This window comes from Zea mays, chromosome 2 (assembly GCF_902167145.1).
Source record: "Zea mays cultivar B73 chromosome 2, Zm-B73-REFERENCE-NAM-5.0, whole genome shotgun sequence".
NCBI lineage: Eukaryota > Viridiplantae > Streptophyta > Magnoliopsida > Poales > Poaceae > Zea > Zea mays.
Window position 1 is genome coordinate 188,549,654 of NC_050097.1, and position 15,359 is coordinate 188,565,012.

General features: G+C 45.8%; 2 protein-coding genes and 1 long non-coding RNA gene across 3 annotated transcripts; 2 read left to right on the plus strand and 1 right to left on the minus strand.

Moving 5' to 3' along the window:
* Positions 1-328: 328 nt before the first annotated feature.
* Positions 329-1,645, minus strand: LOC109944587 (uncharacterized). Its single transcript, XR_002267682.2, has 2 exons — positions 1,331-1,645; positions 329-1,227 (listed from the first exon to the last, which is right to left on the minus strand). It is a non-coding gene; the product is annotated as an uncharacterized lncRNA (long non-coding RNA).
* Positions 1,646-7,215: 5,570 nt separating this feature from the next.
* LOC100283060 (uncharacterized) lies at positions 7,216-9,101 on the plus strand. The gene is made up of 2 exons (NM_001155962.1): positions 7,216-7,697; positions 7,897-9,101. Exons 1-2 carry the CDS (start codon positions 7,400-7,402, stop codon positions 8,868-8,870), a joined length of 1,272 nt encoding a protein of 423 aa, NP_001149434.1. The 5' UTR covers positions 7,216-7,399; the 3' UTR covers positions 8,871-9,101.
* Positions 9,102-12,586: 3,485 nt separating this feature from the next.
* Positions 12,587-13,969, plus strand: LOC103647452 (uncharacterized). The gene is made up of 3 exons (XM_008671990.4): positions 12,587-13,327; positions 13,491-13,571; positions 13,679-13,969. The coding sequence occupies exons 1-3, from the start codon at positions 12,698-12,700 to the stop codon at positions 13,787-13,789; spliced, it is 822 nt and encodes a 273-aa protein (XP_008670212.1). The 5' UTR covers positions 12,587-12,697; the 3' UTR covers positions 13,790-13,969.
* Positions 13,970-15,359: the final 1,390 nt, after the last annotated feature.

The window sequence follows — 15,359 nt, forward strand, 5'->3', positions numbered from 1 at the left end:
CGATCCAATAATTGACAAACCATCTTGAGCAACTAGATTTAATATGTGACATAAACATCTTACATGAAAGAAAACACCCCCACATATCAAAGGAGGAGACTTCTGAAGCTTAGCAAGATTATTAAGCTTCTTCACAACTACTCTCACACATTTATCATTGGATGAAGCATTGTCTAAGGTGAGAGCAAATAACTTTTTTTCTAGATTCGAAGACATCACGCCTTTGATAAATTTAGTAGCCAGTAATTCTCCTCTATGGTGTCCTTTAACATGAGGGAGACAAATTATACGTTTTTGCATTTGCCACATATCATCAACCCAATGAATAGTGATGCACATATAACCTTTATTCTGGTTTGATGTCCACATATCCATAGTTGCAGAAAATCGACAAGAAAGAGACTTAAGGTGCTCAAACATTTTTTTCTTTTCATCCAAGTGTATTAGCATTATTTCATTCCTAGTGCTTGTACGACACTTGAATGAAAAGTGTGGACGCAGAGACTTGATGAAATCAACAAAGAATTCATGTTCAACCATCATAAATGGGTACTCATGCATAATCATGGCCTTATAGAACCTTTTTAGGCTAACTTCAAGATCATACTTGAAAGTTTGAACAAGTTTGATCAACAACATTGTCACCTTCACCATTCTGGACTTGTAATTCTTGCTGCCCTTTCTTTATATAATGCTTTAGTTTCAAATGGTTCCAGAAGGCGGTTGTGCCCCTCGAGTATTCACAACAAGTTTTGAACGTGCACTTCTTGCATTTTGCCCAAACTTGTTCCTCCATCTTCCCATCATCTCCCTTCTGCATCACCGTGAACTTGGTGAAGTGGTCCCAAACCTTGGAGGTAGGCTTTTTGTTTGTTTTTTCCTCTTCTCACCACGTCCTAATTTCTTGGTGCCATTGGACTCATCTCGAGCTTCTTCAGTATTAACAACATTTTCGACACTTCCACCTTTTATAACCATAGCACCGACAAGTTGTTGTGTTCTAGGTGCAGACTGATTAGTGCCAATGGGTGATATAGCAGCAGGAGATGCTCCTGTGCTTGCACATACACTCCCACTTCCAGACCTTAGCACTAATGGATTGACAGCCATTGTCAGTTTGACAGCCTCTCAATCTCGGACCAAATAATGAACAAACACTACTCCAAAGTCCAAACAGGCAAACAATGAACGAGCACCAGTCCAGCAAGCAACAGACGTGATCCTAAACTATACATATAAATTTAAATAATGAAGCTTACAAAATACATATACAGATAAGAAATTTACAGATAACATTAGTAAAAATAAATACTAGAAGATTATGGATTACCTTGATTCCTTGAAGCCGGGAAATAGATTGCGTCGGGTTGGGGGAGCTGGGGAATGGGAACTCGCCCGCTGCTCATTGGCGTGCCGCTCCAAACGACCAAACCCTACTGACCTACCTCAGTATAGGCGTACGCGTATGGCGGCGGCGGCGTAGCAGCGAGCGGGTGTAGCAGCGAGCTCTGAGCGAGGGTCACCGAGCGCGGGCGTAGCAGTGAGCGGGACACGGAGCGGCGGCGGCGGCGCCATCGAGCGCGAGCAGGAACAGGCAAACAGGAGCTAGCGCGAGTGCGTGACCTAGGGACCTAGCGCGACCCAGTGGGCAGCAGCGTCTTGACGTATTCGTATTCGATATCCGAAGCAAGTATCCGAATCCATATCCGATATCCAGAAAAAACGTTCGAATATCCGAAAAAAATATCCAAATCATTATTTGCTCTCTTTGGATACGGATACGGACGGGTTTACATCCCTAGCTGGTGGGCACGCGGACGCGGTGGGGTGGGGTGGGGTGGGGTGGTGGGGTGCGTTGCGGTGCGGCTAGACGGGACGGAGCCTTGCCGTTAACTTGAGACGGCGGTTTGATAGGATCCGAGCCGACATGGTGCGTCGGATCGAAACCAGGACCGACCTTGGTGTCTCGTTTTCCAGGTCGAAACGGCTAGCGGTTCCTTTTAAACCGCCGTCAGCGTCTCTCGGCGTCGTGGCGAAGAAACCGGACGACTCGTCGGTCTCTGTGAGCTGTGACGCAAGCTACTGATCACCATCACCTGCTGGCGCGGGGACGGCGGCGACCCGGCCTGCGACGGGCACACGCCCACACGCGGACGCGGAGCTGTTTGCTGCGCCTGCGCGGCAGGACACCGGCGGTTTGGATGCTCCTGCCACCTGCTCGCCGGTAGGCGGGCGGCGCACCGCGCGCGTGTCCCAAAGTCAGCCGCAAAATGAAGAGAAACACGGAGGACGCAACACGTCGTCGACGCGAAGGCTGATCTCGCTAGCACGGAGCACGCCCATCATCATCCGCCTCGATCTGCTAACCCGCGCCATGGCCCCATTTCGCCCGTCCGTCCAATGGGATGGATCTTTTTTTTTTTTTGAACGGACCCCGGACCCGGAGGGAGTCGATCGGAACGAGGTACAGTAACAGGACCACATATGTGTGGTCTCGCAGTTCCGATAAGACCAGACACCGGCCCATCTCGGACCGGACGTGCTCCTCTACGAACTATGGGCGGATTCCCGCTTTCCGGAGGAAGTAAATCCCTCCGTTAAAAAAAAACTGTGCTTGTATTCCTTTGATCACAGGAGTATGGACCCGCTTGTTTCAACTTTAGCTTTTTCAACCGGAACTGAGAATCCATCGAGTCGTCTTAATAGTAGGAATCTATTAATTTTATAGATTTTAAACCTTACATACTTCTTCATTTTTCTTCTTGTATAATCACCATAATACTCATCTAAATTCTCATACCAATTATTAGAAAAAAAGGTAAAACAAACCGGCTCCACAGTGTACACTCTCTCTCTCCCTCTCGAGGAAGCAAGTTAAATGGAATTCACATGCGCCGAGTCAGCCGAACACGATATGATACCTGGTTTGTGTACTCTATATCACCATTCAACGAATCATCATGTCAGTCAGGTCAAGCCTATCCTTTCTCAATGTTTTTGTCCTCTAGCATGAGATGAGACATTAGTGGCTTTGCTACGAATTGGACATAGCGCACTAGCTAAAGATCAAAATAGAAAGAGTTAAAGGAGACTAAAATGGTAAAAAAAAAAAGTAACATTTTAAGTCTTGTTTTCCAAACATATGAGTTTTTTTATTACGTTTTAAAAACTAGTATTATAGTTTTTTTTAAAACCAAGAAGCTAGTCTTCACAACTAAACTTATAAACTATGTGGATTCAGACACCTTTTCCTAGTTTCTTTTTTCTTTCTAAAAGCTGGTTTCTAGAAACCAGTTTTTGAAAAATGTAGGATGGATCCAAACACAGCAAATCTAATTGAAACTTTAGTCGCTCATCGCAACAGGACGAGAGGATTACACATATATATGCCCGCAACGACGGAATCCGCGCAAGTGCTGCATGCGAAATCTTGGAGCTCCCAAGTCAGATGCATGCACGTACGTATATTGTTTTTGTAATCAGAGTCAATTGCTCGGAGTGTAGGACCCTTCCAAGCTTTAAAACAAAACACAGACGGAGTTGAAGAGCAGACTCCTCATGCAATGAACTTATTAGGCAAACTAACCATGAATGAACGCGTGCGCGTACAATAAATAATCTGCACGCCTGCTTCGTTACACAGTCCAGAAGACGACAAGCAAGCCTCTGCACATGAACGGATGAACCTGTCGATGGAGCCTTGCTTTAAATTCGGAACGCGCACGGTGCCGACTGCATGCCCACCACTGCCAGAGAAATTTTTTTTTCTTCCATTTTCCTCGTCATAGGTTTCTGTATTGATTTCGCCTTGCTGGACCGGAACTCGGGCTACAATGAACCAGCGGGATCGATGGACGCTACGTACACGTAGGGATTACGAGAAAGGTTGGTTACACGGAAGAAACACGCGCGGCACTCACACTCAGCAGAGTCCATTGCATCGGAGCAGAGAGAGAGAGAGAGAATGTCAAGTCAAGATCGTTCGTCCCAGCTGATCCATCACCCGACGGAGGACGATCTCGCCGCGGCCGCTCGATCGGCTCCTGCATGCAGGCGGGCAGTTTCTTCACCAAACCAAACGCAGCACGTCGACCGCGCCAGCCAGCGGCTCCAAAACCGCATTGGAGTTGGGACTTGGGAGACCCATCATAGGTTTCCAGCTTTCCTCTGTCAGTTGCCAGTTTGCCACGCCATCTCGGCCGGACAGTTTCCCTCTCCGTGCTCTGCTCGCAGTCGCGCGCGAACGTCTCTGACCAGGAATCCCGTCCCAAACAGAGAAACCGAGCATGCATGCATCAGAGACCAGGGAGATTAATTGCGTGTGGCTACTACTGCGTACTCGCGTGCTACACGGCACAGACTAGCTACAGCCTCGCCACATGAACAGCTACCGTTTGTGACTCATGACTAACACTAGGAGCATCCTCGTCTCTTTTATCGAAAGCGAGCCTTACTTTGAGTTTTAGCACCCGTTATTTCTTAGACTGTCTCCAGCAACGTCCTTTATATACATCCTCTATATCCGTCCTTTACAGTCTTCTCTAAAAGATTCTACCCCCTATATCTATTTTCTCTCCAACAACGTCATCTAAATCACGTCCCCTATATGTAAATACCTATATTAAAGACATTTTTATTTTCAAATTTTTGTACATACGTGTTTGTCATACTCTCAAATGTATTGTACATATTTTAGTTTTACTAAAACGGTTGTTTAAAGTATTCAAATAGATAGAGAACCGTTTAGAGGAACTCTATACATAGAGGATCCAGCAGCGTCCTCTAAATTTAGAGGACCGTTTAGAGGACGTTGTTGGAGAGGTAGAGGACGTCCTCATCCTCTAAATTTAGGGTACAGGAGCATTTAGAGCTCCTTGTTGGAGCTAGTCTTAGCCACGAGTAACATCTGCTATTTCTTACGATGAATGCCCCCGCGCACATCCCTTAATCAATCGCCATTCTCACACTTCCAGAAATTAAATACTTTTTTTTAACTTCAATTAGATGTATATAAAAATTATTGGTATTCACGATGCACATTAAGTGTTATTAGATTATCTTAATAGCTTCTAAATAGATTTTTTATAACAGATTTATTTATAGATACAAGCGTTGCTGATAGCTTTTATGCCTTTAATAATAATTATTTTTTAAAAAAATAACGTGTCCACGAGACCACAATCTAAATCGATACTACTTCTTTTTTATATGGAGGGAGTAATGTTATAACAACGTGTTTGACCAAGCTCCCAAATTATTTAGGAGGAATTTCGCCAATAAGACATTTACTGTTCTATGGTGTAGCAATTTTGACTGGACTACAAGGCTGATAAAAAACAGTTTCTCTTGATTGATTATTCTGATTCCGTTGAACAACACTTTTGATTGGACTAAAAGAAGAATAAAAATAAATAGTTTGTCTTGATATATTTCCGACACCGTCACTTTTTATGTGATCTTAATTTTAGGATCTGTTTTTTTTTGTGAAAGAATGACTTTCCTAACAAAATCAACTTTCCAAGGAAATTTAGTACATTTTAGAAAAGGGAATAACTTGATTATTCCAGCCTCTGCATGACAATATGCATATAGCTGTTCAATACATCAAAAATACTGGGCATATAGCTGTCCAATACATCAAAAATACTGGGTTCAAACAGGAACAAAACTATACTCGAAACATAGATGCCACCACAACATTACAGATTACAAGCACAATCGATTACTAAAGTTCCAACCATTTTTAGCAAAGATTTGCATCATTGCAACTTCAAGCAGCCTGCATCCCTGCTTTACTTGTAATTTTTCTTCTTCCTTTAGCAGCAGCATCCATTGTCTCATCCAGTATGTACCCCTGAAAAGTACCTGCATAGGAGTAGGAACTTGTGCATTGTTAAAAAGCACATCATTTCGATAAAGCCATATCACCCAACATATAGCACTCGCTCCAAACCAAATTTTGTTGCTAAGTTTCATATCAACCCCATAAAGCCATTGTGTAAATAAATGATCAATGCTCCTAGGAGGTGAAATGTTAAACGCAACTTGAATACAACGCCAAACACATTTAGCAATATGGCAGTCGAAAAACAGATGTTGAATAGATTCATTTAACGTACATGCTACACATCGAAGGCAGCCTTTCCATTGTTTCTTCACTAAATTATCAGTTGTTAGAACTAAATTATTTATAAGGTACCACATAAAGATTTTAATCTTGAGAGGAATTTTGATTTTCCAAATGGGATAATTTTTTGGAACCACATGTGGCCTAACAAGAGTCCTATACATAGAACACACTGTGAACTTCCCATGCTGATGTAAGGACCAAATAAAAATATCCCTTTGATCGTTTAGTTGATGTAAGGAAATTTAGTACATGCTTTGTTTTTTTTATATAGCAGCACACGATGCTTTGGTTGGAATGCTTTAAAAACAAGTGTACCATGCAAGCCAACCTCGGTGTCCAAATACTTGGTACTTCGATAATTTATTACAAGCGTAGTGTTTTAGTCCTGTTTAAATGAATTTTATAATCACACTTTAGTTTTTTTATCATCTAAAAGCATATCACCATGGTAATCATGCTTTGATCTGAACTCTCACGTGTTTTACGGGGGGTCAGGGTTCCTTTCGTCTGACCTTTTGCTTCGGTAAACGAGGAGCCATTGTTGGAGGCAAAAGTTAAATTATTTACCAGGGTGGGTTAAAGAAAGCGAGCCGGGGCCGCAGCGGCAGCAGCAGTGCATCAGGCTGGTGCCAATGCAGGCTATAGTGAGGGCGCCCAGCAGGAGGCGAGAGCGGGGCTGGAGGCGGGCGAGAGCGACCCGGCGGGCGCTACTGCTACCGCCCGGCGATAGGCAGGCGAGAGTGGGGCGACGCGTTGGCGATGGCGTCTTCGCGGGCGAGAGCGAGGGGCGACAGTGAGTGGCGGCTTCTGATTGGTCCACGTGTGCTATAGCCTGAGGCTGTAGCCTGCTGCAGCCTGTGCACTGGAGCAGCAGGGGCGAGAGTGGAGGCGAGAGCTGACGTGGCAGGGGCGAGAGAGAGGCTGTGCACTGGACTCAGCCTCACACGCGAGGCGGAAGGGGAGGCGAGTGGCGCGGGCCCCACTGCAGCTACTATCTCCTTTGGCGTCGCTGTCCAGTAGTGCGTCAGCGGCTCAGCGCAGCGTCGCTTCCAATTATAAGTAGCGTGGCCAGCTACCATCTCCCCAACCTCGCCTCCCCCCACTCCTTCCCTCCCTCCCTCGCTCACCCAGTGGGGCAGCCAAAGCCGAGCCGCAACCGCAAAGATCTTGCGCGGCCTCCTTTCCCCAGCTCGTCACTGTGCCGCTCGTGCCATCCACCCTCGGTTCACCCAACCAACAATCCATCCGCCACCACACCCCGCTGCGGCGATGTGCGGCGGCGCCATCCTCTCGGGTTTCATCCCGCCGTCCGGGGTGCCGGCGGCGGCAGCGGCGGCCAAGAAGAAACAGCAGCGGCGTGCGACGGCGGACCTGCTGTGGCCGGGGCCCGGCAAGAAGGGAGCGCCCCGGGAGGAGGACTTCGAGGCCGACTTCCGCGAGTTCGAGCGCGGCCTCGGAGAGGATGACGACGTGGACGGGGCCGGCGACGAGGTCCAGGAGCTTCCTCTGCCGGAGCCGGCGAGGCTCGCCTTCGCCGCCGCGGTTGGGGCGCCGCGCACTGCAGTTGGTGAGCACCGAGCCATGGTTTTTTTTTTATCTTCTATTCTTTTGGTTAGACCTTAGCCATGGAATGGGCAAGGCTGTTCAGAGTGGGAGCTGATGGCGCTGCCTTGGTATTTTGTATGCAACCCGATAGCTTTCGTATTCCAAATGTTTCGTTGAGATGCACGCACACGCACTGACAGACAGTCCTTATTCTATTCTAGACGGCGTGATGACTCCAAAGGATGGTGAAGGAGACATGCCTACTACCGCTACCAACTCAGCAGCAAATAAGCGCAGGCGGAAGAACCAGTACAGGGGAATCCGGCGGCGGCCCTGGGGCAAGTGGGCGGCCGAGATCAGAGACCCCAGCAAGGGCGTGCGCGTCTGGCTCGGCACATACAGCACCGCCGAGGAGGCGGCCAGGGCGTACGACGCCGAGGCTCGCAGGATACGCGGGAAGAAAGCCAAGGTCAATTTCCGGGACGAAGCGGCGGCAGCAGCAGGTGCTCAGAAGGCACCAGCCGCAACTACTCCAACTGCTTGTGGCAACGCAGCGAGGCTAGGTCCTCCACCTCCACCGCCGAAGTTCCGTGCTGACGAGGTTTTCGGGAACATGAACGGTGGCACTGGCAGCAACGATCTGTTCGCGATTATGTTCGCGTTCAGTGACAGTAGTAGTAAGGTCGTTCGTGTGGAGCCAGGTGAGGGCGCCGCCGGTTTCCTCCCCGCAGATCTGTTGCCCGGCAGTAAGAGGTCTGCGGCTAACATGCTGCTGCTCTCCGACCAGAGCAGCGACTCGTATGGCTCTTGTGACTTGGGGTGGGAGTGGGACTGGGACGATGACACCATGACCTCAGACTACGCCTCAGTCTTTGCTCCAGCTGCTCCCAGTAACGTTGTGCCAGCATGGTACACGCAAGGTGGACCGGTGTCGAAGAGAACGAGGAGCAGCTACGGCTACGGTGCGGCCATGCCGGGCGGCTTTGACCCTGAGACGAACTACCAGTACCAGCCGTTGCCTTATGTCGTCGAGAGCAGCCCGTCAGACGGCGCGTCGACGGACGACATGGACTGCCTTCAAATGATGCGGGCTGGTGATGTTCCACAGGATGGGGCGAGCAGTGGTGGTGGTGGCGGCGACGGCGGCGATATCTGGAGCCTTGACGAGCTGCTCATGGCCGCTGGCGCTTACTGAGAAAAGCTATGTGCATCGCATTCGCATGTGCTAGACGGCTACTTGCTGTGCCGTGAATGGAGTGTTTCTCAGCTTCGTTTTGCTTTTAATTTTTTGTTATGCCAGGTCTCCTGCTTGTGCTTGTGGTGATGATGCAGGAGAGCCATGGTGGGTACTATGCTTTTGCTGCCAGTGGAACTGTAAGACAATGTTTATATAGTATCTATACTATGTTGGTGCGTCGATGGTTCATGGTTGGTTGGAAGCGAGTTTGAGACTGATTCAGTAATTTACCTTGTCTACATATATGCCTGATCAACTCGATTGCGCGTACTGCGATACTGCATGTTACTAATGTGTATGTGGTGTGCCTGTACTATAGACTGCAGGTCTTTGTCTGGAAGCACTCGATCTCGCTTTCTACGCAACATTTCTTTTCTGTTTCTTGGGGGAATGGTAGGTGCCAGCCAAGGCCGATGGTCTGTGTCACCAGAAATCGAGAAAGATCTAGATGACCTAAACAAGGTTGCTGTTTGCCGATGTGCATGTGCTGGCTTGTTTGTCTAGCTTTAAAAGAAATTCAGGAAGCGGAACCTTGGCACAAGAAATTTGATTGAGTGGAGTGATGGATGGATGGATGAGGCGGTTGAGACGACAAAACGTCGCGCGCAATGTATGTGGCCATCGTCCCATCGAGCACTTGGCGAGTTGGCGCGCGCGGAAAAGGACCGCACGACGCTCCTCCATTCTTCGGTTGGCTCATTACCTGATTGCCAAAAGGTTCAATGAACTGAGCACATCCCCGTCAGATATCACCGATGGGGTACGGTGGGCCTCTTTTTGCCAGGATACAAACAAAACAAACTAGTACGTGTTTCCTTGAACGAATGATGATGCGCCCCCTAGTACGTATCCCCCCGGTGGCACACCGGCAGTGCCCAGCAATGCATCTTGCAGCTGTGAGTAAGCCATTGTTGAGACTTCTTTTTTTTAATCTAATGATTATCTAGTTATTTATTAGTTAGCTAATTTAACTAGTAATTTTTAGCCAACTAAGGAGATGTTTAAATGCACTATAGCTAATAGTTAGTTGGTTAAAAAATTGATAGCGGAATTTAGCTAGCTAACAAATAAGTAGCTAACTATTAACTAATTTACTAAAAATCGCTAATAGTTGACTATTAGCTAGGATGTTTGGATGTCTCCAGCTAATTTTACTCACTAACTATTACACCCCATTAGTTTCACAACTGTAAGATTTAACCATTGTCTAAAACAGAAAAGCCGTCCCCAAGAAAATAGACTAGCTTCCGCAACAGACCAGGTAAATTAATTTTCATTTGACTATATTTAAAAGTGTCACACCATACTACTTTCCGTCGTCAAATATCTGATCGTGACTCCAGCTTTCTCGTTCCTCTGCCTGGAACCTACATCTACAATTCTACATTAACCCGGCCGGGCGGGCAGCGCTCGAGGGGTCGCCGCACGCGCGCGCACAGTGAGCCATTCTATTTTCAGTGGCTCGGGTGGGCCGGCAGCTGGGCTGAACCAGGCCAGCTCGGCGGAGAGGGGGAGGATGCGAGAGGCCGCGTGGATGGACCGGCTAAAGAAGGAACCGACGTTTCTTTGTTTTTTTATTTAATTTAAAACCCCTTTTCTCACCCCTTGACTTTTACCAAAAGGAAATTAAGCAAGAAGAATGTTCTCAAACACAAACTTTAATAGAAAAGCACCATCATGTATGCAACATATCAATCATACTCTATGGTCTATTTTAGTAAGGTAATTAATAAATCATATAAATATCATGTGGCATGAATACCAAGGCAAGTAATCTTTATAAATCTGCATTTCAACTTAATTTTTTTATGCAGAACGAATTAGGATGTTACATCTTGTTCTTGTCGTATTTGGCGCATTGGTTCATAACGCACGATTGTAATGACAATGGGGTACCCTAAGTCTATGTTACCAACAATAGCCCCCAATGCCTTGATGGCAAGCCAATTGATCGAGTCGTCCCCTTTGTGTCACCTCTTCATGGGTCTTTGGGTGTATCCCTTTGGGCTACCCATTGATAGTAAATCCTCCAGTGTTTCCCCTTAGTTGAGCTATGTACTAGAGGTACTTGGTAATTTTCCATCGAGTTCTCTTATCAATTTCTTTGGATATGGGCAAAATATTTGGTGTATCAAATATTGGACATTAATAAGTCATGTTTTTATAAGGATGAAATTGGCATGAGAATTCAAGGCACCTTGTCTTTCCTAATTCATTTGTTACATCCATGATGCACGTAGTCCACTCTATGAATCAATCACAAATCTTGATTGTTGGCTTCCATTTGGGCCTCTTCAAGGGGGGCTATTTATAACAAGATGTGGATGGCCCATCGGGTTCACACACTCTTCGTCCTTGAAAACACTAGATTAGAAAGTAATCTGTCCATTCTCAAGGGATTCTTGATCCTCCATCATTGCCAGCAACGCTAGAAGAAGGCCTTCAAGATCAACTTCTACAGGCATCTGGACACAATGTTTGGTGTTCATACTAGATGCTAGTGGAAGTTTTGCAAATATATGGAGTAATGCCACCATTGGTGACCTTGGGGTGGAGGTAGTCATTGCACTTTGCAATTAATGTCCCTTAGTTTCATCCATGGCATGACACGATGGGGCCAAATGACAATATTACCATCAAAGCACCTACAGTGGCCCTTAGCGAGTGGAGGACCATCTTAGCATGGTCTGAGATGACCACACCAAATTGTTCCCGCCATGGCTACTGGTGGTTGTATCAATTTGAAGAATTGGGACACTAGACGATCCTTTATTCTTTAGAGTGGTCAATGAGCAGGTAGATCTCTTCATTGTTTTTTGTATCCCTCTTCTATATGGGGATGCTAGTGGAAGTTTAACAAGAATGGTCTTGCTTTGGCTCTCCTTTCTACAGTAGTCGATGATTGCAGGCGTGGCGCTTCAAACTCCATCACATCCCATTTCGATAAAGATGTTAGTGGAAGTTTTGTGACATTGGACCTTATTTTGTCTTTCTAGATCAGCGACCTAGTCCTTGCAAGGTGTCGGTCGAGTGCTGATTTGGATACACAAACTCTTCTCTAGTTTCTTTTGCATAGGCGTATTTGTAAATGCAATCAAGCTCTAATTATGTGTTTTGCACATATAACCAAATACATGTCATATACAAGTGGAAATGTTATTTGTACAAAATTTGATACTACCTTACTTATTTCCTTACAAAAGTAATGTTTTGTTGATAGTTTTGACTATATGAAATTGTTTGTGAGTTATGTGTTACGGAAAAAGTTATAAATAATTTATTTAAAATAACTCTGAAGCCTACCCTTTGAAAATGGGCGTAAAAATGCCTCTCCATTTCTACCATTTGAAAAATCAGAAAGTCAAAATTCAAAAGAAGGGTCCAAGTTGCTGCAAAAAAATGTACTAGTTCTTTCAAGTAATTTTCAGAAAACATGCATTTTGATTTCGACTGAACGAAGAAGTTCCCAGTTTGAAACAAAAGTTACATTAGTCAATACTAGACCGGGGGGGGGGTATCAGAGTTGAGTAGGCACATGCGTAGCTGTCCGTCGAAGTGATGCTCCATCTTCTCCTTCAAGGATCTCAGATTCACACAAAATTTTGACGAAACGAATAAAGGCAACGGAAGTATTTGCACGAGGCTTGCGGCCATGGAGAACTACATAGGGAGACACACTTGATTTCCCTTGGCTCGGCGTGCAAACGAGAACATATAAATGCATCTCGCATTCTTGCATTGCTCGTCTGAACCAATGAACCATGCCTCCTCGATCTAGCCGGTGAATGTTGCAGCAGCTACCAATGGATGATCGTGGTGGCGCTAGCAGCAGCGGGAGCAGCAGATGGCGTGGGTGTCGCGACAAGGAGAGCAGCTATGGCCACCACCACCACTGGCCTCCTCCGCACTCAGCTAGATGCCTCTGCCTCTGCCTGCTGCTCTCGCTCACCCTCCTGCTCGCCGCCGCCGCCGCGCTGCTGGCCGTCTTCGTCACGAGGCTGAAGAAGCCGGCCTTCTACCTGCAGTCCATCCAGATGGACAGGTCCTTCAGCCTGCTGACGTGGTCGTCGAACCCGAACCGCAGCGCGGACGACGGGACGGCGGCGCCGTGCGCGGTGGCGTCGCTGGTGTTCGCGGCGCAGAACCTGAACGGGGTCGGGATACGGTACGGGGCGACGGTGCTGGACGTGGCGTACGCGAACGAGTCGGTGGGCGCCCTGGACGTGCCGGCGCTCTACCAGCCCCCGCGGAGCGCCAACGTGACGGTGCTCGTGCACGCCGTCCTCGCGCAGCGGAACGTCACCCGGCTCCTCGTGGGCGAGCTGTCGGCGCAGAGGAGGTACATGGAGGTCAGGGTCGCCGGCCGCGTCGACGCCCGGACGCACATCATGAACGTCCCTCTTCCCAAAGTTCAGGTACTGGACGTACGCACACTGCACACTCATTCTCTTCTACGGTTCTACGTAGCAATCTCATTTTTTCAAATAAAGCAACGGTCATGTACTGCTTACTACTAGTACATCTGAAGTTCTTTATTTGTTTTCTGAAATTTGGGCCCCTTCTTTTTTTATTTTGTAGTTTTCGCTGGATTGTAGATTTGGAGCTAACTACACCGAAATTGTGCTACGGGAGGGAATCGAGTCCGTGATGACACGCAAGGTATTTCTTGCCCGGCCCGCAGCATACAATGTTTTGTGGCACTGTTCAGACGCGCATGCTTGTGTCACACGACTGATCTAGAAATATTTATTTCATTGCTTGTGCAGGCTCTCGTCGTACCTTCGCTGCCTCACCTCTCGCAGAAGTGCTCTATCAAGATTAGCTTGAGGCCGCGACGAGCAAAGGGAACAAGTCTTGACGATTTATTAGGCTGCTGATATTAAAGATTCACAGATTATTTTTTTACTTAGGGCTAGGGTGGTAGGGGAGAAGAATTCTTTTCAGTGTCTCAAGATGTAAATACACATGATCTGGTCAACTTTGCAACTGTTCATTTCCATCGTTACATTGTTAATGTCGTTTTAGCTTCAAGCACTAAACAAGCCTGAAGTTTATTACTCGAGTTTTCATTAGTAAAAAAGTTTGAAGCTATAGAAAATAGCAACAAGATTTATGGCATAATACAATTATGATCATTAGCACATCCTAAGATATATATTTTATAATATATTGATTTAGTGTCATGAATATTTGTGTTTTTAATAATACTTAAAAATTTCGACCGATGACAATTCTAACAATTGAATCATTCGTTTAGGTTCACTCTTTGAACAATACAATATGCAGTGTACAATAGTGTTTTGTACGACCATATATATGCACAGTGCATTCGCACGAGGTAAAGAAAAGCACACACCAGAATAAAATAACGAACAGTGCGAGCATTGCAGTATTCAACGGATTGTTTTTCTCCGAGGACCGGAACAACGAACAACCGAAACAATAGTCGATCTAATCGATAAACATGGCAGAGAAATTGTGAACACCGGAAGGTTTAAGAGAAGAGAGGAGTTTTATGTATACAACGGAAGATCCAGTGCATACACCCGAACTATGCATTGGATCATCATCCGCACGTAATCCATATTATATTTAGATTCTTCCTATACGTCGTCAAGAAAAAAAACTTAACCAAACAGGCTCTATCTCCGTATCTCGGACCTCGTCGTCAGCCTCCTGCCTTTCATAGCGTTGCAGTTTTGCTCTCGTTCTTCTGCCTGTATACAGGGGCGATGAAGCTACATTTTACTGAGTGGTTGCAAATGCATCCCCAAAAATGTAAAATCTATAGAGTTAGATAAAGTTTCACATTATATGCACCCATCTAGCAAATCTTTATGCACCTACAAAGACAATTGCACTCTACTTAAATTTTCTCTAGCTTCGCCACAACTTGTATAGCATTAATGTTAGTCCAATTGCATGACTGTACAACTGAATTTACTGAGGTTTACAAGGAAACGTGCAAGGCTATGGAAGTTATGCCTTCCGTGTCAGCGTAATCTTGTATGACCTTTGTTCGTACTTCATAATGCTAATCTGAGTTCTGATTCGACGGGCAACTGTATATTCTGTAATATTGCCAAGAAATATGAACGAGGAGATATCAGTTAGGGCTAATTTAGCAATCTTATTTTTCCAATGTATTTTCATTTTTTAAGAAAAATAAACTAATTTCTCTTAAAAAAATGAGAATCCCTTGAAAAAATGGAGTTACCAAACTAGCCCTTAACATAAGAATTTGAAGAAAACTACTCGCTTCGTTCCAAATTAAAATTTGTTTGATCTTTTTACTAGATCCATACAATAATTAATATATGTGTTCTATATATATGTCTAGTTTTATAATCATCCATATAAATATGGACATAAATATCTAGAGCTAAAACGACTACTATTTTATAACGGAGGGAGTATTACATTAATTGTATAGCCACCTAATTCCTT

Coding starts and splice junctions, on each gene's coding strand:
- LOC100283060 (NM_001155962.1), top strand. CDS start 7,400: ATGTGCGGCGGCGCCATCCTCTCGGGTTTCATCCCGCCGTCCGGGGTG. Junction 7,698..7,896: donor GGCGCCGCGCACTGCAGTTG/GTGAGCACCGAG, acceptor ATTCTATTCTAG/ACGGCGTGATGACTCCAAAG.
- LOC103647452 (XM_008671990.4), top strand. CDS start 12,698: ATGTTGCAGCAGCTACCAATGGATGATCGTGGTGGCGCTAGCAGCAGC. Junction 13,328..13,490: donor TCCCTCTTCCCAAAGTTCAG/GTACTGGACGTA, acceptor TTTATTTTGTAG/TTTTCGCTGGATTGTAGATT. Junction 13,572..13,678: donor AGTCCGTGATGACACGCAAG/GTATTTCTTGCC, acceptor TTGCTTGTGCAG/GCTCTCGTCGTACCTTCGCT.